This window comes from Corvus hawaiiensis, chromosome 9, assembly GCF_020740725.1.
Source record: "Corvus hawaiiensis isolate bCorHaw1 chromosome 9, bCorHaw1.pri.cur, whole genome shotgun sequence".
In the NCBI taxonomy this organism is placed as follows: domain Eukaryota; kingdom Metazoa; phylum Chordata; class Aves; order Passeriformes; family Corvidae; genus Corvus; species Corvus hawaiiensis.
The window spans coordinates 18359127-18383067 of NC_063221.1; the positions used below are offsets into that span (position 1 = coordinate 18359127).

The following is a 23941-nucleotide window of genomic DNA, read 5'->3' on the forward strand; positions in this document are numbered from 1 at the left end:
CCGCCGCCGGGCCCCGCGGCGGGCCCCGCCCCGTGCCCCCGCCATTGGGCGGTGCTGCCGCGGCCCCGCCCTCCACGCAGTTCGATTGGCCCGGAGTGGGAATCGCCCCTCCCCGGGCGCTGACTCCGCCTCCCCCTCTGAGCCGCCGGAGCGAGGCGATGTCCCGCCTACATGCGTCCCTTCATGATTGGAAGGCGCTGCTTGAAGTCCCGCCCATCCGCCCATCCTCGTTGGGCACCGGCACCGCGGCCCCGGGGAAACGCACAGTACTATTGGTCAGACCGGCTGTCAATCACTGGGCTGGGCCACTGTGCCGGTTGGCAGCCGTTCCCGGGAAAGGGGAAAGGGCTTTATTCAGGCTTGTTTCTGCAATGCCTGACTAGCATTGGGGAATGGTAGTTCTAGCCTCGCTGCGAAGCACTGCTCTGAATAGACTAAAATATCTTTGCTCTAGAATTCCAGAAGATATTCTGGATTAGCTGTTTCTGCTTGTGGTGCCGGGGGCTGGGAGCAAGTTCAGTGTTCTCCCGCATCAGGCGGTGTTTCGGTCACCCGCGATGGGTGAGGTCCTTCCCCGGCCCCCGGCGGCGCTGGCAGGGGCGCTCCGGCACCAAGATGGCGGCGGCTGCCGAGCTGGGGGCGCTGGGGCGGCGCTGGCTCTGCTGGCTCCTGGGGCTGCAGGCGGTGAGAGCCGGATCCGGCGCCTTCGCGCTCGGGGCTGAGCGTGGCTGCAGTTTCTGAGAGAAAGAGAGCGAGTGTGAGGGCGGGGAGGGCGGAGTGAGACGTGTCCCAGTGCGGGAGGCGCGGGCGCCTCTTCCTGCTCCTGCGGCCGTGGCCGCCTCTTTTGCTTTCCGTGTCGGAGGCTGGGCTCTGCTTCTGCCTTCTTCCTAAAATAGTTTGTATTGGTGCTGCCTTTGTTTTAATATAGTAAATTATTTGGTGTGAAAACAAAGCAACAGTGTAACGTGTATTTGAAGTCAAAGCTTTGAAGGAGAGAATGCTGATGAAATGAGGCGCGTCACTCACTAAGTAGCTGAAATTATCTTGTTCTGATGGGAATTTACCTTCTGAAGTGCGAGGATTTCTTTCCAGTCCCAATCAGAGACATTTATTATGATTAGTACATTTATTGTTTCAGGATAATATGATAGTTAAGGTACTAAAAATTGAGGAAAAATATTAGGGAGAGAAACCTATTTATTCTTTCCTGTACCTCTCTGTAGTTTTATTCTCAAGACGTTTGGAGCTTGCTATGTAAGCAAAACTGCTTGAGTGAGGAATTGCCACGTAATGGAGTCTTTACTTACTTTCATACACTGTGTTTTGGTTGGTTCTTTCTCACACAGACACAACCCGAAAAAAAGTCCTCAGGAGACTACTGGCCTTACGTTTGTGGATTGTGTAGGGGTCTGCTGGGCAAACGTGTGAGGAGCAAGGCTGCTGGAAGCAAAGTGACAATGCCAGTAGCTCTTTTACTGCTCCAAGGTGAACAGATCCAAAAGTGGTGAAAAGATGACAATAAAGCTTCAAAGGGGTGGATGGCAAGCAGCAAGGTGCAAGAAAATTGTTTTAGTTGCTATGCTCATTAATTTAACAAGGGAACAATAACTAGAATGTAGCTTTGGCTGTGTTTGGAATGCTCTTTAGGGGCTTTTTGTACTACTGTGCCATTGTTGTATTTGTTATTGTCAGTATCCCTCAGAAAAGATAAATATTTTAAGAAGATAAATACAAAATACTAAAAAAGATAAATTATTCCAGTAGAACAGGGTTCCATTTTTGCTTGTCTGTTGTTATACAGTGTTCTGTAGGAAGAAGAAAAATAGCTTTCTGCCTGACAGAATAATGTTTTCAGAATAGTTTTTTCATGTATTATACTCCTCTGTTCATGCTTTAACTCTTTTTTTTAGCAGATACAGAGAAACAAAATAATGAGGCACCTAATATGTTTTCTACCAATTCCCAATCCATGATATTTTCTGTCACATAAGTGACCTGTCTTTCCTTCAACTGTAAGTTGGCCACTTCAGCAGAGGAAATGGGGTTTGTCTCTACCTTACTTGAGTGTGCTGCATGGATTAGGTGATATGTGAATGTGACAAGAAGTCTGTTTTGCTGAATGACAAACTTAGTTTTTCTTCTTTACTTTTCTGTTTGGCCCAGCATAACTTTTCTGAGTCTTGTTCTGTTATCATCCAGTTGAGTTTGCTGGTGCCCTGTCACTCATCTCTGAACACAGCAGTGCTGATTGGTTTTTTTTTGGTGCTTTGGCTGTAGCAGGGTTTGCCTGAGGTCTTTTACCCAGCATGAAAAGCATCTGGGAAAGCTGCCTTCTTTCTCTCCTTTCTTAATTTCCTCTCTCACTTTTTCCCCTCCAAAGCAAGCAGCTGGAAGGGAAGATTTTAAGCCAAAGTGTGAGAAATCCATGTGTAGAAAAGTGGGAATGTGAACTTGCTACAAGAAAGACAGTGAGGGGCTGGAGTGAGCCCAGAGAAGGACAGTGGAGCTGGGGAAGGGTCTGGAGCACAAGTTCTGTGAGGAGCAGCTGGGGGAGCTCAGCCTGGAGAAAAGGAGGATCAGGGGGAACTTACCAGTCTCTACAACTGCCTGAAAAGGAGGGTGTAGCCTGGTGGGGGTTGGCCTCTTCTCCCAGGTAGCAAGTGATGGGGTAAGAGAAGCTGGCCTTAGGTTGCACAAAGGGAAGTTTAGATAGGATATTAGGAATAATTTCTTCACTGAAAAGGTGGTCAGGCACTGAAATGGGCTGCCTAGGGAAGTGGTGGAATCACCATCTCTGGAAGCATTCAAAAGGCATGTGGATGTGGCACTTGGGACAGGGTTTGAGGGTGAACACCATGGTGCTGGGTTAATGATTGGACTCGATGACCTTAGAGGTCTTTTCCAACCTTAGTGATTCTATGAGAACAAAACCCAAATATCATTTAATTGTTGTGATTGGTTGCATTATTTTTGCTGCCCATAAAAAGCAGAACCAGTGTTTTACATAGAAGCCATGTAATTGAATTGCCTGTTGTAATGTATTGCTAATAAATCAGAATTGCAGGTTTTTATCTGCACTTCCATGTAGATACAAAAATGCTGCTAGCAAGGATTTTCTTGCTATTTTCTAAGCCCATGAGAGACTTTTCTCTCTCACAGAAGAGGTAGCAGAATTATGTAAACAACCAAACACCTGCAGCCTTGAAAAGTCTTGTTTATAGTATAGTCGGAAAATATTTTGACAATGGATGTTTTAGGATTTTAGCCAATCACCCCAAGGGGTGGCTGATCCTTTTCCAATTAGACTATGAAGAAAAAAGTCTATAAAAGAGTTTGTAAAATAATTAAATCAATCAATCTTGCTGCACAATTCCTGCCTGCTGGATCTTCTCTCCTCCTCCCTATGGCTGCGGGACACGGTGATATACCCTAGGGCTTAGGGCTGCGGTAATACTTCCACTTACAGTATATGCAATTTTCTTGTACCATTAATGCAAACATGAGATTAAAATCCTACCGGTATGTCTTGTTGAACAGTTTGGTTAATTTCTGGTTGTGTTTTTCCCAAGCTTAGCTGTTACATTACTTTCCAAGGGTGTTTTCAGTGATACGAAACTTACCGAAATTGTTTTTGAAGAGGAGGCTTTGGAAAGCTGTAGCTGATTCATTACCTTTGGGTTTTCTTCTTAACTTGGAATTAGCAATAGGAAAGCAGTAGAATTATCAGAAGTGTATATAAATAAATTTTGGCAGGTCTGATACCTTGAAATGTACATACTATGAGTGTCTGGAATTCCCTGTTAGTTTAAGACCCTTTTTCAAAATAGGGTGGTGTTTTGAACCCTTGGGCTGACCATTTAGGCATTTTTGTAAAACAGTCACAAGAGACTTGTTCTCTGTCATCACTAAAGCATTTAAAGTCGTCTTTAAAAAAAAAAAAAAATTAATACTAAAGTGTAACATTGTATTGACTTTCAGGTAAGTGTTTATGGAGCACAGTTGTCATCAGAAGCTTGCAGAGAGCTGGGCTTCTCCAGTAACTTGCTGTGCAGTTCTTGCAACCTTCTTGGGCAGTTCAATCTGAATCAGTTGGATCCATTCTGCAGGGAGTGCTGCCAAGAAGAAGCTCAGCTGGAAACTAGAAAGGTGAGTTTTGGACCAAATCCCTTGTGGAATAATTTAACGTGTTATGTTTATGAAATTTTAAATTTAAAAAAGGATATGAGAATCTGGGTTATAATTTCAAGAGGAAAACGCAACATTTATTCAAAGCCCAATATACATCTACACGGTCTAGATTGGCAGACTTGCCATACTGCCATAAAATAGTGTCCCTGTACGAACAGGAGAATCTTTGGTTCTTTGGCAGCCCTTCTCTGCTGTGACGTGACCACATTTGGGAACTATATCCAGCTTCTTTTAAGAGGAAGATAAATGGGATTTGAAGAGGGCAAAAGAAGAGGATAAGGAGAGTGATGCTTGATGACAGCTCCTGCTTGGTCATTGACCCATAGCATAATGGCCAGGATAGCTTAGTTCAGTCCTGAGAAACAAAACGCTGGCACAGCCTCCAGGTCAGTTCCTGGAGTGGCTCGAACCTGATTGAAGCAGGACTGCTCAACTCCATCCTGCAGTGGTGAGAACAGCTGGATATTTGGGGAGTGATCTCTCTCAGAGCTCATGCTTCATTAGACCTTTCGTTTATCTGTAGTAAATAAATATCTGTGTTCCTTAAGGTATGTTATCCATGAAGAATTTTTAGAGTTCTTGAAAAGAATACATGTTGTCTAATATGTGGTAATTTAAGAGTGTTCTAGAATATAGTGAAGACAAATCAGGAAAGTAGAGGTTTAAAGGAGGAGAGATGCTGAAATTATTTTTAATGGTTAGGAGATAGTGAAATAACTGACAACATGAAATTAATGAGGAAATCTAGCAGGTTTCTCCCATGAATTAAATTCAGCCTAATATATAAAAACAAAAGTCTGCCTTTAATTTTTAATAAAACCACTGATTACAGTGTTTGGTACAATATATTAAGGATCAAGAAGCAAGTGTTTTAGATTGGAAGAGAATTAATAATTAGTAGTTTCCTAATATTGACAGACTTTAAAGCTTTTTTTTCCTACCCTCTTGCTTGGAGAATTTTTCATCTTACTCTGAAAAACTGCATCTCAATGTAAGATGTTTGACTTTCTGATTAGCAGCCTGACATGTTGCTGAGCTCCAGAGCAGTGGTGCTCTGGGTTTTGCTGAAGCTGTGACTACATGGTTGAACATCCTCCAAGTACATGAATCTTTTTTGTCTGAGCCATGATTCCAGTATGTGATGTAGCTTGCTCATTATGTGAGCAGGTATCGCTTCCCACGAGGGGGCACAGCAGGTTGGTTGTCTGTGCTACAAACAGACTTGCAAACTACTGGAGTTCCAGGACAGGCTGCAGGTTTTAATTTAATTCTCTTTGCAAGTATGTGGCAAATACTAGAAACAGGGAAAGCAAGAGTTAGTTTATTGCATGACTTGTGCCTGAGTTCTAAATGAGAATTTAAAATTAAAGGTAATAGCACATCTATCTGGGAATTTTTATGAAATTGCTGCTTTTCACAAATGATCTGTGAAATACCCTCGGGCCTAAAAATACTTCATGCTGCATAGTATCAGTGCAACCTCAAATGAGATGTTCACAGATTTGAACTGTTTCATAGCCTTGAAAGAAGTGTATTTATTAATCCTGCTCTTGTTACTGGTCCAGTAGTTTGTGAATTGACGTTGTGGAAAATAGCTGTGAGATATTCTTGTTACACAGAATTTGTCTTCCTCTGAACTTCTGCTGACACCTGTCCAGTGAAATATTTTAATTACTTCATAATTGGACTGTGAGTAAAATGAAAAAATGTTCTGGTTATTTTCTCATCCTCTAGAGATTTTGTATGCAGTCTCACACTAATTCAGAAGCTAGCTTAAACAGTATTGCTTTAGACAGCTGCAAGTTTTAAGCCTCACTCTGTCAGATGCAGAGTCCTGCTGGTGTGTAAAACATAGAAGGATGAAATGGAGGTGAAGCTAACTGTGCGTGAAATTGTAGTAGCAGGAGAGATTGTCCATATTTTGCAGTAGCTGAAAATAGCTGCACTCCATCTGCAGCTTCACTTAGGCTGTGTGATCATTTCAGACATAACTATAAGCATATCCCATTAATTGTATATATAATCTTAGATTTATCTCAACAATATATGCATGTCAAAATCCAAATGGATTTCAAAAATCAACTCTCTGATAAAATTTGCAATACATTAAATTTCACAGTTGCACTTTGCAGGATTGCTACAACCCATAAAAGTTACCAATATATCTAAATGGAGCTTTGAAAAATATATTTTGCTCACTAATATTTGTTGAACTTGAGCATTTTAAATTTCTACTGTCAAGTATTTGTCGTGTTGTAATGTTAAAGTGTTTGGTGACTTAGAAAACGGGACATCAGGTGTAATAACTAGGTGCTTCTTCTATTAAAAAAAACCCAAGAAAACAAAATGAAGGCTTTCTTAAAACTCCACCCTCTTACATGTGTAGAATTCCTAAATATGTGGTCTTATGAATTATAAGAAGGAATAGAAAAAGGTGACATTCTTGTTCAGACTTACATTTTAAAACTCAAAAAATAGTTTACAAAACTCACAGTAATTATTGGAAATAGAATAACTTGAAGTGCTTCTGATGCTTCAGGCTACTCCTGTGTGACCCAATTTACATTCATTTTTCAGATTTGTTTTTTTCTTTTCATTTCACTAATTAAAGTGCTATGCTCAAATTGCTGTTGACTGCCTCCTTGTTCTGCCAGAGGCTCTTAAGTTGAATAGTTCCACTCTCATTGGAACTTCTGGTTTTCAACTCAATGGTTAAAAACAGAGAACTGCTTAGAATTCATTGACATTTCGGTGATGTAAATTAAGTGTAAGTCATATCAATGCTTACAGAAATGAATTAGAATTTTAGTTTACTACTTCTAGCTGTTTCTCAGAACCTGCATCTTTTTCTGTCTTTTGATATGTTCTCTAAAATCTCTTGGCTACTTTGTAAAAAATCAAATTGTGTTTTTACATAACTGTATTCCTTATTTCTAACATGGTACACAAAAATGGTTCCAATTCATTGGTTTTCTAGCAAGTGTGACTTCAAAAATAGTGTGATTCAATGACAGCATACTTTATTTAACATTCAAGTAAACAATCAGAACTCTGTAGGTAAGACTAATATGTCATACGATCTCCTTTCAAAGTTTGCCCTTAACTCAGTGTCCCATTCAGTTCATATAGGAATGATTTTATGGACTATATTGATAAGGAATTTGGGGGAACTGAGATGATATTTTTCTTTCTAATTGAGAAAGTCTCTTACCAGCACTGTTGCTTCAAAATATTATTCACAAACATTCCTTGTACTAAAAATGTGCTGCAATTGATGTCCTTCCTCAAGAACTTTACCATGTATGCTCTTTCCCTTCCCTAACATGTACGTGATGCTATTGGCAATGAAAATGAATGTTGACAAGCAGTAGTCCTAGATAAGGAAGGTGCAGCTAACTAGTCAATGCCTAAGACAGAAATTTACTGTCTTTTGTGTGGCTCAGATTCACCAAGTGTTCATCTCTGTCAGATAAACTAAGGTAAAATGCGTTATCTGTCTGTAATAGGGTAAGCGTTACCCATGAAAGAGCTCTATCTAATCTTATCAATGAAAAAAAGTTAGGGAAGCTATAAATGTGAATTTGCTAAATGTGAGTTTCAGTTGTTGTTGTGCATCTGTGCTGGTGAATGGAATGGGTTTAGCTGATTAAGGCTGACCTTCATCTAGATAAAGTACTGGCATTTGACTCTACATTTGTTGAAGAAACTTCAAAAAGTAAAACTCTCAAAATAATGAAATGCGCAAGGTCAAATAAATATCTCATGAGATCTGTTCTCACTGTTTTCTTTGCAACTCTAAGATGCTTTATTTTTTAACAAAAGCACAGACTGGAGAATAAAAGAGATGTTCAGGGATTCTACTTCTAGAGGTAAGTAGGTGCTTAGATGGAATCAGATGGTAAAGTCCAGAATTGAAACCTGACCTGTTAATTCCTGTCTGTACTCTTCCGCTTGCATAATTCTGACTAGGTCCAAGTGAGAGCCTGTATGTAGGAGCCCTTTTTCTGCCACCCTTCTCTATTCCACTCTGCCCTTCACCCCCACTCAAATTGGGTATTCAACACCACCTAATCCAGGCTACAGCTCCAGAGGTCTAAAGCTGATGGTTGCTCAGCTTCTGCATTTTCTCTTTCACCCTTGTGCCAGATCTCTTGCTCACACAACCTTACACCACACCAAACATTTCAGAGACCAAAGTTAATAAAAATAGGCTGCCAGGAGCAGAAGTCGTTTTGTAACTTTTCAGTGGTTATTGGATTTAAACAGCACAAATGTTTATAGAATCCTGCAAGGAGGATATCATTTAACACCAAAAATAGTGATGGATGACATATTTCCTGTATGCTGAAGAATGTAATAGTAATGCACAACTATGTTTTGTATGTACAGAATAAAAAGTCTCCTTTAAGTCTCCTAATCAAAGCAGAACTCAAAGTACTGGAGATCTCCAAGAATGCAGATTATACAATCTTTCTTAGTAAATTATTTCAGTGCTTAAAACACCATCATTGTGACTTTTTTCACCCTTATATTCGGTTGGAATTTCCTTCCCCGCAAAGAAATGAGAGCTTTGATTCTGCTTCAGCTTTGTTCAGAGCAATTTGCCTGTAATACATATCACTAATCACAGGAGTAGCACTGATTCACAAAACTGGCATTCGACTGTTAGACTCTGTTGCCACACTCTTATTTAGAGTTAGGCATCTCCCTTCACAGGATAATGAGCTGTCAGTGGTAGAAGCTGCTTTGTTGCTAAATTTACTGATGACATCAGTTCAGTATGATGTGTGAGTGTAGCAATGACTTTCTTGGCTTTCTGTATTACAGAGCAGTAATTCATAATGTTCCTGGAAGTGAGGCTTTCTGACTTCTCCCTCTTAACCCACAAATTCTTACTCATGTTCTGCCTCCAGGAAAAGGAAAGACAAGAGTGATTTTGAAAATCTTGAGCTGTCCGTATAACTACAATCTCTCCCATAGAAAATATTTTATAGTTCGTATCTCAGTGTATATTCTTTTAAAGTTTTCTAGTTTAGAAGATTAGTTTTCTAATAAGAGTCACAAATGAAGTGCTAGTTAGAAGAGTTTAGGAAAAAGCAAAAGAAATTTTCAACAAAATCTCTTTTTGCTGTAAATTTCTCAGAAGAACAAATATTAATTAACCTGTTTTGCTTTCTGGGTGTGTGGCTGGAATACGGTAAAAATTAATTTGCATGCTTTCATGAAAGAGATCATTTACCCTATTTTTCAACAGTACCATTTTTCATACACCAAAGAACTTTGTCATTAAGAATAATAACATCTGTATTTTTCCTTAAATTTTTTGAAGTTGATAGGAGGTGAGGAGCCATCTTCTGCAGACCTCCTTATATCAGAATATAAAATTAGAATTGCAGTGAATTTCATAAAAACACTGTTTACATTGGAAAGAGAGTTGTTACTAAATATTTAGTGGAAGATAATCTTGTACCTGAGGCAAGTGAAAATTCTAGAGGTTTAGCTGTAATCATAAGTTTGCTTTTCTGCTTGTTCTCAGAACTTAACTATATTTTTGAAACTGTTTGATATTAGGAGAGGACAGTATGTACATATCGGAGAGAATCCAGGTACCATAAAGTAGTTATTGACCCTTTTGTGGCTCTGCCTTAAAAGTCTGTTTCATTTCATGTTTTAAGACATGCTGGTACTGTATTTTTTTCAGCTGATTACAAACAGCTGTACAAATCCAGTCTGAATGACACTTTGTAACCTGTGTCAGGCAGCCTTTAGTCTGTAGTTAGAAGAAAGCAGCATGCAAAGCAAAAGTGTCTTAGAAGTAAAATTAGGTATAACTTGCTGTATTTTATGAAACTTTTTTGACACCTTTGATCTAACATAATTTTTTTAGGATCAAGGAGCAATCTCTGTTCAATACCACTTTTTGCAGTTCAGTTTGGTCTGAATTCCTGTTTGGTTGTAAACATTAATGGTTACATAGCAGGAATGTTACTTTTCTTCTGGAGTCTTCACCGCGAGTAACTGTGATAACAATACTATATCAATGTATAAATGAAGCACTGCTGGAATTGTGTCTTGCAGAAATTGCTTCATTTCCCTTTCTAATAGCAAGTGAGATGTTTTCTTTCATGTAAGTTAAAGTTCCTTACTTTTACAATGCATATTTTTAACTAGCACAATTCTTACGTAAATGGTGTTATTCTGCTATAATTAGTGCTCTCCTTCATTGTTAAAGCAGACATGACCTATAGTGTGGTTTGTCTCTCTTCACTTGTGAAGAGCCAACCTGATTGCATCAGAAACAAGAGTTTCAGGTGCTTTCCAAAAACTTTTGAATGAAACTGAACTCAAGTTCACGCTTTGGAGAAGATGAGGGAAAAGTTCAGGTATTGTCACAATAACCTTAGAAAGCATTCTATTAGAATGTTGGAAAAAAAAGCTAAGTTCTTTTTGTAGATGCAGACATGAATCAGCCTGGAAATCATAACAGCACTTGTTTTGGATGTTAGCATGGACACTAGTAATCGTTTAGAGAGTCTATTTCATTGCTTTTAGTACTAAACTCACTTTCATGAGCACTGAAACAAGTGAAGCATTACTTTAAAATGAACTGACTCATGAGTTAAGCATTGTGTAATGAACTGACTCGAGATGTTTGTGCGCCTCCATGCTGAGTGATACGTGTCATTCTTATTAGTCCTTGAACACAGTGACTGCCTTCACAAGGAAATTTGGAGAACATCTGCTCTGGACAGAATGAGATGGGAGCAGCAGCACATATTAACAACTATGCTTTTGTGGTGGGCTAAGTGATGCAAATAAACCTGGGTTTTTTTGCAAAAGACACCTTTGTTTAGAGTTATAAATGAAGCCAGTTGATTCTTCTTTTTCTCTGGTCTAGCTGTTGAGATAGCAGCTGTTTGTCCCAGCATGAATCTAAATCTTTTTGTACCAGAACAGTTGGGTTTCAATTATGGCAGAATTACAAGCTCAGAATTTAGACATCAATGATTGAGCTGTTTTCTTTGTTAAATTTCTATCAGATATTGGCCAGGAGTTACAAACTGGGAGTAGTGAGTAGTTACATATTTTAGATTCCTACAGTGATCTTGTTCCATAAAAATACTTGTTGGAAGGAAAAAAAAAGGCTAAGAGTAATTTGCAGTAATGAGAATTAAAAAATGCTTATTTTACTGTTGCCCTAAATGTTAGTGTACCTAGCTTATGATAGACTTACATAAAATAGGTAATTAGCTAGATAGAAGGCTATTTATTCCTTTGTCTACTTCTTCATACTGACTTCTTGATAGAAAAATGTGGATAACCGTCAGTATCAGAGAAAGCAATATAAATGTTCAGTGGATTAGTGAGTGTACAAAGGAATATGTAAATCTAGGATTGCTGATAGAATTGTTGAACGTTTTTTAAAGAACAAGAAAGAGACATGGTAAGTGAAGTTTATAAACCATTATTCCATGTTTCCTCCATCTTTGTAATTACTTCATGTTTGAATTCCAGAGAAACTTTAATTATGCAAGCTAGTATCTGAGCTGTTTAGCACTGCTTTTTTTAATTAAAAACCTTTATTTGGGTGGTGAAAAAGCTTTAAAAAAACCTGGTATTTGTGATCTCTTGAGTATTGTTTCATAGTAGTTCTGGGTTTTAACAGTCAAATCTGAGGTTTTTATCTTAAATACAATGTTTAGTTGAAAATGTATCTGTAGTTAAGCAAATTTCTGAGATGCTGTTCTGAACAGATAATGCAGTGTAACAGTCTCTTTTCAGTTTCCCATGGAAATAATGATTACTGATTAGTTCACACCAAGAGAGAAGTTGTAACTCCCTGCAAATGATTAGAGTATTTCTTATGTTCTAATTCATAGTATTTAAGCAAATACTGAGTTGGACCTGAATTCAGAATTTGAATATTCAGAAATGAACATGTATTTCTGACTGTCCATAATGCCTCCATATGATGGGTGACGAAATGTTAATAAAATTGTCTTTGATATTTCTATATGATGTGTGGTTGGCTTTTTCAGAGTGGTTCATGAAGGTTACTTTTAATTACTTGTGTTCACAGTTCATATTTTAAGTGAAATGTGAATTTACTTAATTTCAGTAAGGTTATATTTTTCTATATCCTGACTTGCACATTTGTTATGAAAACACTGTCTAAAAGAAAATTAAAGCAGAGGTTTTAATTGTCTATGGAAGGTAATTAATTAAATTTAAAAATTTTAAATTAAGCTCATTCTGTCTGCTTATCTATAAACAGTGGGGTTTAAGGCTTAGAAGGATGTGATTTGGTATGCAGTATTTTATATATAGTATATATACTATGTGTAATATTAAAATGCCTAACTTTGAAGTATGAAGTTCTATTTTAGTAGCTGGAAAATCTGTTGTTAATTTATTTAAGATTCAGCAAACTACAGAACCATTTGCATGTTGCAAAAAAAATCGCAAAATAGTCTAAAAATATGACAGTATGCAAGATAATTAGGTGGAGGGCTTTTTAATTTAGATATTATATAAAATTGAAATTAACTTATATTTTAAGAAGATTGAGTATCATGCATAGATGACAGAAGTGATTGACATCTAAGTGCAAGTATCCAAGTTAGCCCAGCCTGTACATATTACTTCAGCTAAGGCCTGTTAATGTGATCTGTCCTCCTCTGCAAATACAATTAACTAAAATCAACCAACAGCCCAAATGAGAAGTCACTGCCTTATCTTTATTATAAGTCTTTCACTGTCCAAGTTAGGTTTAAAGTGGAAACCAAAGTTTCTTTTAATGAGATTTTGTTAGTATCTTTGGGAAGGAAGAAATACTTTTGCTATTATTAGCCCATAATTCCCATTGTAACATGTCCAATTGCATTTTTTAAAATGAAACTGTGCTTATACCAACAGTGTATCTCAAATCATCTTTATTTCTTTTTACATTTTTAGTATAATGAATGAAAATTATCATGTATATTGGGTGAACAGTCAGTTGCATAAAGCAGAGACAGGTCTGGAACTGTGATTCTGTCTAGGATCTTACTTGTAATTAGCATCAACAGAATAGCATATTGTCTTCTCAGAGAAAAATAGTTCATCAGATAACACACTATAAATAAACTAGTAATTTAGATTACTTTTGTCATTAACAGCATCTGTTTATTATTACAGCTTTATGCAGGAGCTGTCCTAGAAGTATGTGGATGAAAATTGGGAAGGTTCCCTCAAGTCCAGGGTAAGTAAAGCTACTAGTATTCTTTCAAATACGAAATACTGTCACAGCTGAATGACAAAATGTACTTTTAAGTACTATTACAAGTAGTCATAAATAGTATATTATATCAGTAAAGTTGCATTGATCTGAGACTCATAGAACTGGTCTCCAGTAACTGATAGATGAAATTATATTGTGCACTTACGGAACGACTTTATTTTCACAGATCCTGCCATATAATTGTTTTATCAGTGGATAATGACAGTCCACTAACGGGAATGGAATACAGTAGTGTAAAAGGAAAATCAGTACCATCAGTGTGTGGTGGGAGGAAGCTGCAGGAAAAGAATCTGTGAGAAATTTCAAACTGGACTTTGCTTATAAATTAAGGAAGAGCTTAGGTGATAGGAGTACTACAGTTATTTTTGGTTTTTTTTCTGTGATAATAGTGCACTTTGGACATAGTTGGACATAAGTGCTAATCTAGCTTTAGAATTAAAAATTGCACAGACAGCATGTCTTCATCTACCATGGGAAGTATCAATACCTCCCAGTTTGAAGGCTGGCTGACAAACAGTGGGGGAAAAAAGATGTTTTAAAACAGGTTACAATTTACGTAAGTTGTGCTGCTTTATACCCTTGCCTGCCCCCTCTGCCCACACACAGTTGAGATGAATGACTACAAGACCAGAGCAAAGCTGTTTTCTCTTTTCCACCGTATAAAATGTCAAAATAAGAATTCTTCAAATGACTTGTCCTACTTGAGGGATGTGAGGAGATTAACTTTGTTAGCACAGGAGTCCATATTGTGTCCGTGACCGTTCAAATTTAGCAAACATAAAAACATTCCCAACTGTTGTTGCCCATTCACTCAGCTGCTTTATGGTTCTGGGTTTGTAACAGTTAAGTGCTCATTTGAGCCATAGGTTTGAAGGAAAAGGTCAACCTGTTAGCCTGACTCCAGCCTGCATTATGCCCTCAGTTACCTTCATGTGTGGGTCCTTGCAGGGAATGGCCCTCAATTCCTGCTGTGTGCACACCTTGAAACATGTTCCAAAGACTTGGAATGGTGCAAAAGGAAAAACTTGAAAATTGTGTGACTAGTTCTTTTTCCTTTCAATTCTTGATTATCTAAACCTCCTCAAATATTTATTCCATTAATCATAAAGCTTACTTTTTAAAGTGGCTGGATAAATTTCATTGTTTTTTAAGTAGGATCTCTGTTTTGACTACCAGTTTTTACTTGGTACAGTAAGAATTAAAAAAGGACTGAGTAAAGCACTTAAATTTCTCTTTTTTCTTTTCATCACCAATTTCTGCAGCTACTCAATCTAAATTTATCTTCACCAAATTTACTGCTAGGGTATTAGAACAGGTTGGAAGATGGGATATCTACTAGAGGCATACTTAGAAATTTTAAAAAGCAGTAGAATATATTTTTCTAGCTGGTATTTGTCTTCACATTAGTATTAATCTCAGAATACTTAGATTTTGTCCTTTATTTTAACTTTTAACAGAAACAATGTTTAATGTCTCCCTCTTAAGACATTTACATTCAAGAAGTGTTTTTATTTCAGCTTTTCACTTGGACATTTGCTATGGACGTTAGGTTTCCTGAAGGTCATGCTGCTGTTTTTGAAGCATTGTCTTTTTAGGCTTCATTGAACTGTGTAGCCTGTCACTGACAAAGTCTCATCACAAATAACTGAATTCTTTTCCATAGCTTCTCTGAGGGCTTTGTTAAGAGTTTGTTTGGGTGTGTTTGGGTTTTTTCCCCAGAATATACACAAAATGACACTGTTAATTGCAGGACTGTGTATGTATTAGAATTACATGGATTAGTGTATGTTACTCCTGTATGTAACTGTGAAGTCTTGACCTTTAAGTACCTGTGTAAATTGTTTTGTCACTTGGCTTAGTCCCACAGACTTAATGTGTCTCAGACTACTTCGGGATTATGATTTATTTGGCCAAAGGATGAACAGTGTTGTTTTGTTGGGTTTTTTTGTTGTGGTTGGATTTTTTTAATTATGAGATTCACATATTAAAGTAGTTAAGGATTGAAATGAGTTGAGTTAATAAAGGTTTGTAAAAGTTACACTGTTGGAAGAAGCTGTGGGTTGCTCACAGTTACTAAATGCAATATTCAGTGGTCCTTCTCTATCAAAGTTTCTTTCAAAATTACTGGTTATATAATCTTCAGCTATAAACAGTTGCTGAATACACCTGTGTGCCTGAAATATGACAATCATTACATATGGAATATATTTGTATATACTAGGAAAGCAAAGGAGTGAGAACTTATGAAAAAAATCTAGTCCTCAGCAAGAGGATGAAAAAGTCTGGTCATCAGCAAGATTATCTTAGTCTGGAACTGGATTTTATTGTTTGTAGTGTCACACCAAACTACTAAATGCTTTTGTGAAGATGGCCAAGGATGTCTATGAGGTTTTTCAGATACAGTTTCTTGTGATAAGTCTGATAACAGACCACATTTCTGTATGTCTCTTTTAAATTCAGTACTGAAATATTCTTACTGATAGTTTTCCCTTAAAAATAAATTGCTCTATTATAAATGCTGTACTCTAAAATTAATTCCTATATTACATATATTTTGAAGTTGTTCTGTATAAAACTGTTCTTAAATATTTGTCATTTAAAAACACTCCATCGAAGTAGAATATTAAAAACCTCAGTGACAAGATTCATAGATGAAGCAACATCTTAATATACTAGGTAACACAAAATGTGACAGTTTTTGGCTGACATCCATAAAACTGAAACTCTGGAATAGCATAATGAATTAGCTGGGTCAGTGATTAATCTAGCATATTTGTTTTAAGTTGACTTTTCAGTGGCAGCTGTGTCCTGTTCACCATGAGATAGGAGATTGTAGGAGTCTAAACACCATTCTTTCCAGTTTGTTTAAAAAAACTGAATTAGACTGGGTTTTTTCATTGAACATTCCTTTCATATTTCTCTCCATTCTCTTTTTTAAATAAAATAATTCTCACCTCTCCCATTGCAACTCTTTTAGTTAAGAAATAGATGTGCTTCCAGCAGATCTGTTCTAGAAACAAGGTCCTTAATCCTTGAACTCCTGCAGTGTGCACTACATGAGATCCTCTGACTTCAGAGTCAGTCAGCACTATTATATCACCCAAGTTCTCCAAGTGTGAGGGGGATTCTTTTAGCTACTAAAATACAATTTCTTATGGGATTATATTGTATGAGGTAAGATCACTCATTTGCTAGTTATTTTAATCTGTAATTCATAAATACTGATGAAAGAAAGTTAGAAAATTATATTAACCTTAAATCTTGCACGGATAAAAGCATTACTAAAACTCTTGGTAAGAAATACGGATATTGTAGTGAGAGACAAGCATTGCTTTAACGTAATCTTTCATAAACAAATGACTCACAAATTAAAACAATACTTCCCTTCAGATTCAGAAATGTCTCTTGCCCAACTGCTTATACAAAGTACCCTGTCATAGGGATTTTTTGAAGTTTCTTCTTCTGGCTTGATTGGAACTCTGTCTTGGATTCATTGATGAAAGCATGTGCTTTTTATAAAATCATGAACAGCTGCATTGTAACTTGATTAAGAGACTACAAATAGTTGTTATTGATGTGCCATATAAATTCTTAAATTTAAATTTTTATCTCAAACTGAGGTCCCCAAAAGGTACAGAGCTATAGTCATTAAAATGGAAATGAGTGCTTGCTGTGTGCTGTAGTTCAGTCTTTTTGCTAGGCTTTCATGGTAACTTTTGAAGCAGACTCATACCATCTTCAAAACTGCAGAGCATGTATTTGTCCCCAAAACAAGTTATTAAAGGCTCTAAGGGAAGACATTAATGCTTTTGGCTTGCCCAGTGATTTACATATTCACATTTTTAGCAAATATTGCCAATTGTCTTAGCAATGCTTAGCTATTGGTGGCATTATTAAATGTTGGAATTTCCTGTCTTCATAAAATGTCCCTCTCTTACTCTACCTCTAATTTTGGTTTCTTTTTCATAGATTTAACACTTGATAATTGGCAGTGCCTCAATAAAATGTTTTTTTAATTCAAGTTCATTTTAGGTACAAAATGATCAAGTCTGTATGGTCAAGTCCTTTGTGCCTTTTTAATGTAAAATTCTGCAACATTATGCACGCAGTTGTGTCTCCAGTAAAATTTCTTATTTTCAAATGGCTTGTTTCTAATAATTCATGGCCAATCAAGCAGACTACCCTTTAGCTTATCTGAAGTAATATTACACTTGCTTTTTGTTTATTCAAGTTAACTCACAACAACTGTTGTTCTGCTTGGGGAGCTGTGGTGTTATGTCCATTCTGGGTCAGGAATTCCTCTTATGCTGTGTCCTGCTGCTCCTAGGAGAGTAGTGCAGGGGTGTGTGTGTGTGCATATACACAGACTTGCCCTTTGGGCCACAGTGATTCTTAGATTCCTTAACAGTCTCCACTTAGAACTCTGGGATTTAATTCCAACAAAAGAGTTGACTTTCTTCTAACACCTCTTTGTTTTGTATCGAAACAAATGGCCATTGTAACGATAGCAGTGAGTTCTCCATTCTACTGTGTTCATAGGTACAGGCTGCTTTTAGATTTTTAAAAGCACTGTTCAATGCGGGCCAGGCTTTAAAATGCTCGTACGCACTTGATCCTTCTCTGACCTTGTAGTTGTAGTTGATTGCATGGCAATCCAGTCTTCTCTTAAGGAACATCTCAGGAGTGCCTTCCAACAGAAGTGCTTTGGTACTCATTGTGTATAGGAGCATAAGGTGAAGTGATTTTGCAAAGGTGTCTGGTGAACAGCTCTGACTTCTGGGCCGGTATTTAATTCACCAGAACATGGGGTCATGGCACCAAGCTCAGAGTTCATCTTACAGAAGTCACAGTGGAAAATGCCTCTCCTGCTTACCCGTGCATGGGTTAGAGGCAGGCTTGTTTCTCTGTGGTGTGTAATTTCTAAAGCTGCTACAGAGAGGAGAAAATGGGGATAGCTAGGATAGGATTTTAGTATTAAACACCAAACTACTAAATAATGGTGGTTAGATGATGGGCAAGTACCCTTCAGACATAGAACTGTAAGAAGCATTGTTGATGTGAGGATATAGAGGGGAAACTGCTGGGGCAATGTGAAGGTGGAGCATATGCATCACATCCCGTGATAGGCAAGTAGTCATGTGTTCCAAAATTTGCACTGTAGCTGTATCTGACATCCTAACCCCGTCATTTCAAAGGCTGCTGATTCAACTCAAGGACTGATTTTATGGAAAGAAAAAAAAAAGTGTTTGATGGGATAATCTGTGTTTTTAATGCATGTCAGTATTTGAGTTTCCCATTTGAGCTTCCAAAATTCAGAATATACAAATTAAGTTATTTGTACGTTGAGTGTTTTTCTTTGTTGCATTGCAAATTCAAGTGAGCGATGCTGAAAGTCACTATGATCAGCATTAGAAATAAATATGCCATAACAGAAACTAATTTTGTTCCAGCTGTCTAAAATTTCAGGAAAAATGTTCTGTAGTGCTTCAGCTTTCAGAAGATTTAGACATTTGACATTGATACAAGTGTGTAATAGCTACTTTTAATGTGGCAGAATGTAATGCTGCCTATAGAATACTTTCTTCTTCCACCTAATGCTGTTTCCACTTTATGTGAGCTTGTTCAGTCCAGCACTGCAGCCAGAGAACAGCCTCTCATGTCCAAAGGAGCTTTCATCTGTTGCTCAAGTAACAAATCCTCACACCTGTTACAAGCTTAAAGTGCTGTAACCTGAGGTCCCTCCCAAAGGCTATTTTTTAAAACAGTTGAGTTCCAGAGTTCAGATTTGCTTCAGAAACTTTATCCATTTTACTATGCTCTCTTACCATTCTGCAATTACCCACTGTACTGACTGACTCTTACAACCTTCTTTTCGTATAAAGCCCTAGAGACTGATTTCAGCTGTAGATTTAAGTTGAAGAAAAATGTGGAAAAAATCCTCAAGAAACACTTCAACAGTCTGTGGACTTAACAGAGAATAAGAAATTTCTTTGCTGCCTTTTTGCATGTCACTTTTGATGACAGCCAAGACAACATGTCACAAGGCCAAGGAAGTTGAAAATATGTCTTTGAGTTTAAATCAGAATCAAATTGCAGTATGTGAGCAAGTACTGGTTATTCTGGGCTATTTGAAATTGTTATACACAGCTTACAATATGGCATTAGTGTACAGTCCTGTAGAAAGAATAAAGAGAATGTCTCATTTTCTTCAGGGGCCTGGTACATCTGGCAGCTCCGTGGGCCACTGATATTTTTTTACCTTGTTTATACTGTGTAGTGGTTGGTGCAGAAAGCAGAGTATATGATTTTGATCTGTACTGGGAGCTCAGTGGAAGAGAGAAGAAAATAAGTGCCACTCTGTCTAACCATGCTGAGAAAGTGTTAAGGTAACTGTCTGCAGTAATCTAAAGATAGGTATAAAGATGGCAGGGGCTATCTCTGCAATTACTGAGGAAAGCACTACACTTTGTCAAGCAGTATGAAACATTAGTCCTGAGGTTGCACTCATCTCCATGCACCAGCTGGATGCACTGCAATTTGTGAGAGATTCATTGTTGTCTAACCTTGAAAAAGCAGCTTTAACATGCAGCTGGCACCCTTGTAGGAGTCAGTCTATACTGACAGGGTTCACCCTTGGGGAGATGCTACTGACGTACTGCAGGAACATCCTGAATCCATTTAATGTCAATACAGACACTAAATTCAGCTTTTAGCACAACCTGACTGTAAGAAGGAAGAATGAGGACTGCAATTTTCTAAATAACTTTTAGAATTCAGACATTCATTAGGGTGAAGTGCTTCAAAATAGGGGATTATGCTCAGGATTGTCCTGAAATACTTCATATCGTCTTTTCAAAGTTAAGGTTAATGCAAGGCCTGGGTTGTGCTGTTAATACCTGCTGCCACTTGCTGCACGTGAGGAGTTGTGCAGCAGCAGTCCCCCTCAGACCTGGCCTTCTCTCCATGTAGCCCATAGAGCCGTGACACACACTGCCTTCAGGAGTGTCAAGAGAAGAGGAGATACCAGCTTCTCTTCCTGTTTTCTTGCCTTGTTTTCTTGCTGGTTTTCAACATGTAATCTCAGAGATCTCTGCAAGACAAGATTGTCTGTCTTGTTCACCAGAATAACACCTCGTCCCACAGTTTCCTGTGTGCCCTGTCCCCCGCAGAGCTGCAGTGTGTGTGGAGTGTGCTGATGAGATGGGTGTCACACTCAGCCTCCCTCACAAAGCTTACCCTCAGCCAGATTTTGATCGCTCCAACGCTTTTCCTCACATTTGCGTAGCAGCAGCATATGGGCCAGTCTGCTGAAGGCTGTCAGTTCTATGTGCAGATAAATTGTGTAACACAGTTGCACTGGTTCAAGGAAAATCCAAGCAGATAGAATTCTTTTTTGGATTACTAGCAAAAATAGGTGTTCCTTTGGCATAATAAGTTTGGTATTATTAATTTTGTGAAGGTACTAAGATTTTAACATTAAAATATATTCTAAAGCATAATTAAAAAAAAAATTTGTGGAATACTAATTTGATGTAAATCTACTTTATGCAAGTAGGGAAGAACTTGATTTTCTTTCTTTCTTTTCTCCAAACCGTAGCTTTTGTCAGGAGTGATAAGCCGAAACTCTTCAGGGGACTGCAAATCAAGGTGAGTAGTAGCCTAACTTCTTTATTTGCGATGTTAGGAAGAACTAAGTTTGGTGAAGACCCCTATTTGCTAATCAAGTAATCCTTTAGCAGAGGACATATATTTGGATTGCCAGTGTGAATCTTTACAAGTTCTTGCTAGTAATATTGATTTGTTTACTGCTCAGTATTTGGTTGGTACTTATTCTTCGTTGGTGGTGAGGTTGTAGTTTATTTTATTATTGTTTGGTTGGTTTTAATCCAAGAAAAAATTATTATTATAGCAGATGGGAGAAGAATCTGAGGAATATTTATATTTTGTTCTTACTTTGTAGATATCTTGGATTTACTCAAGCTGTTCTGCCATTGTTTCTTTTTCTCCTGTTATCCCCTAGCTTTCTTATGGAGCTGCCATTTCCATACATTCAGTGATTCTCAGATTTTGCTCCTCCCTCTCAGAATTCCGTTGCTGTGTTCTGTTGTGCTGGTTCTTCTCTATATACTTCAAACATGCATATACTATAGAAATGCTTAGAAATGTATATACTGAATGGTGTTTCTTATGACCTGCATATATGTAAAGTTGCATAAGCTGCACTGCCTTAAGCTCCAACAATTCTTTGGTTTCAAGATCTAGTCTAAGACTTCACCTTTCTCTTAAAATCCTGTGTGAACTTCAAGTGTACTTCACAGATACACATCTTGATTCTCACATTTTGTGCTCTCATCTCTATTGCCCAAATGGCACCATCTGGAATCACTTCATAGCTATGCATGGCTGCAATAAGTGATTTGTCTTCTCAGCAGCAGATTCTATGTAAAGCAGATTTCCTCTGTCTCACGCATTCATGTCTCCGTGTCCTCCAGTTTCTTTCAAAAGCTTTCTCTCCTTCTGTACTTCTGTTTCTTTTTTTTTTAACTTTATAGATTTATTGAACATCAAAGCAGTCTAGACTACAATTGGTATTGAGTACTACCAGAAAAAAAATGTGCAAATGAATCTGTGTTTATTTCACAAGACTTTTGAAAAACTGATTAGAGGTGCCACTAGCTTCATTAAGTAAAACCAACTAGGTTAGCTCAGTTGAGCAAAGTGAAATACTCCTGGGGAAATCTTTCCATAAACTTAAATGGTCAGAGCTTTCTGATACTGTTAAAAGCTTTTATTTGCATTACTTGTTTTGGTTGGAGAAGTGCTGAAGAATTCTGTTACCAGCAAAGCATAGTAAGCGCAGATACAACACAGCAAGAAAGAATGTGATTACATTAGAAATTGATAGTAGAACTTTGACCTGTTAAAGTGACACAGAATTTCTAAAATAGTAAAAAGGCTATTGATCATATAAGAAAAATCATTCATCTGCTTGATTCAAAAATCCAGCTTTGGTAACTTAAAGTAGTTGGAGTAAATACCCTCTTTCAAAGGCAGGCCTGTGGCACTGCCCCTCTGCACATGCCTTAACTCCTGTGGCACCAAGGAGAAAAAGGAGATGTTTCTGACACCCACCCCCACCCCCCTTCATTTGACTTGTTCACCCACTTTCCTCTCTCTGACATTAAGTGCAAGTCAGAAGTCTGAACTGATTTAAATCACTTGAGAGCAGGGGCAGTGTTAGTACAGAGAATGTGTTTTCCACCCAAGGTAATGGACTTTTCTTTTTCCCCCCCAGTATGTGCGTGGTTCTGACCCTGTACTAAAGCTGCTGGATGAAAGTGGGAACATTGCAGAAGAACTGAGCATCCTCAAATGGAATACAGATAGCGTGGAAGAATTTCTAAGTGAAAAATTAGAACGTCTATAAATGATTGCTTTCTGTCCTCTTTCCTTTTCGTATTTTGTCATGGTAATCTTCTCAGATGAAGTGCACTACAATTGAAGAAACATTCCAGCATCAGTATTAGTTTTAAAATATCTGTTGTGCTGTACTAAACATCTTGTAATTAGAAGGGAAGCTTCAGGACACGTATCTGACAAGTTGACAAACAATAGCTTGTCTTAACATTATTATTTCAGCTCTTAATGTATTTATCACTAAGAATGCTTTGTTTCAAAGTTAATTATGCAAATCTCAGTTTGTTATAATTGGGTCTGTTTTTACAAATGCTCTTAAAACTGAAGAGCTTCAAATAATAGAAATGATTACCATGCTTTTTGTCTGCTGCTCTTTCTAAGGAAGTTAGAACCAAATGCAATCTATCTCCCAAAGAAACTTGGCTACTAATGCCCTCCTTTTTTTTGTATTTGAACTGTCCTTTTATAGAAGCTTTGTTTACAGTGAGTACCTAATTCACAGGTTTGAAAGCTGTTGGAGGAGCTCATGCTCTGATACTGTAAAACATTTAGTAAGTACACTTTAGTGAAGACTACATAGAAAACCTCTGAGGTGTATGAAGTCAGATGTCAGGTGTGCTTTACATTAAGTGTTTTGCTTCAGAAAACATGAGCTATAACTCTTGAAAAAGCTTTCCTTCTAACTTTCAGAAGTTTATTGGAAGTCTGTTTATGAAATTAATTCAGAAACTGTTCTTTTAAAATATATATTTTTCCTTCTCAGTTGAAATTTATGTGAATAGGGAATATAGACATTATGTATGGTAATGAGTAAAATCCATTAAGACTTGTTGGGTTTTTCCACTTAGAGTCAATAAATATGGTAGTCAAGAACAATGTGGGGTTTTTCTGAAGTCTAATTAGCAAATAAGTGTTCCCTGTAATTACTTCATGCTCACCAGGTTGGGTTGGATGGGTATTATGCAATGATCTGAAGTGGTACACAGTTTTTTGTCTTCATCTATAATTTTGCATCTCCAGAAATTCCTCTATATTTTACAGACTTTATTCCCAGCT

At 37.6% G+C, this 23941-nt stretch overlaps 1 protein-coding gene across 1 annotated transcript; it reads left to right on the plus strand.

Annotated features, from left to right (window-relative positions):
• The first annotated feature begins 359 nt into the window (after window positions 1-359).
• On the plus strand, window positions 360-23758 carry SELENOF (selenoprotein F). Its single transcript, XM_048312216.1, has 5 exons — window positions 360-684; window positions 3979-4146; window positions 13366-13429; window positions 21066-21115; window positions 22764-23758. Exons 1-5 carry the CDS (start codon window positions 616-618, stop codon window positions 22893-22895), a joined length of 483 nt encoding a protein of 160 aa, XP_048168173.1. The 5' UTR covers window positions 360-615; the 3' UTR covers window positions 22896-23758.
• The last annotated feature ends 183 nt before the right edge of the window (window positions 23759-23941 follow it).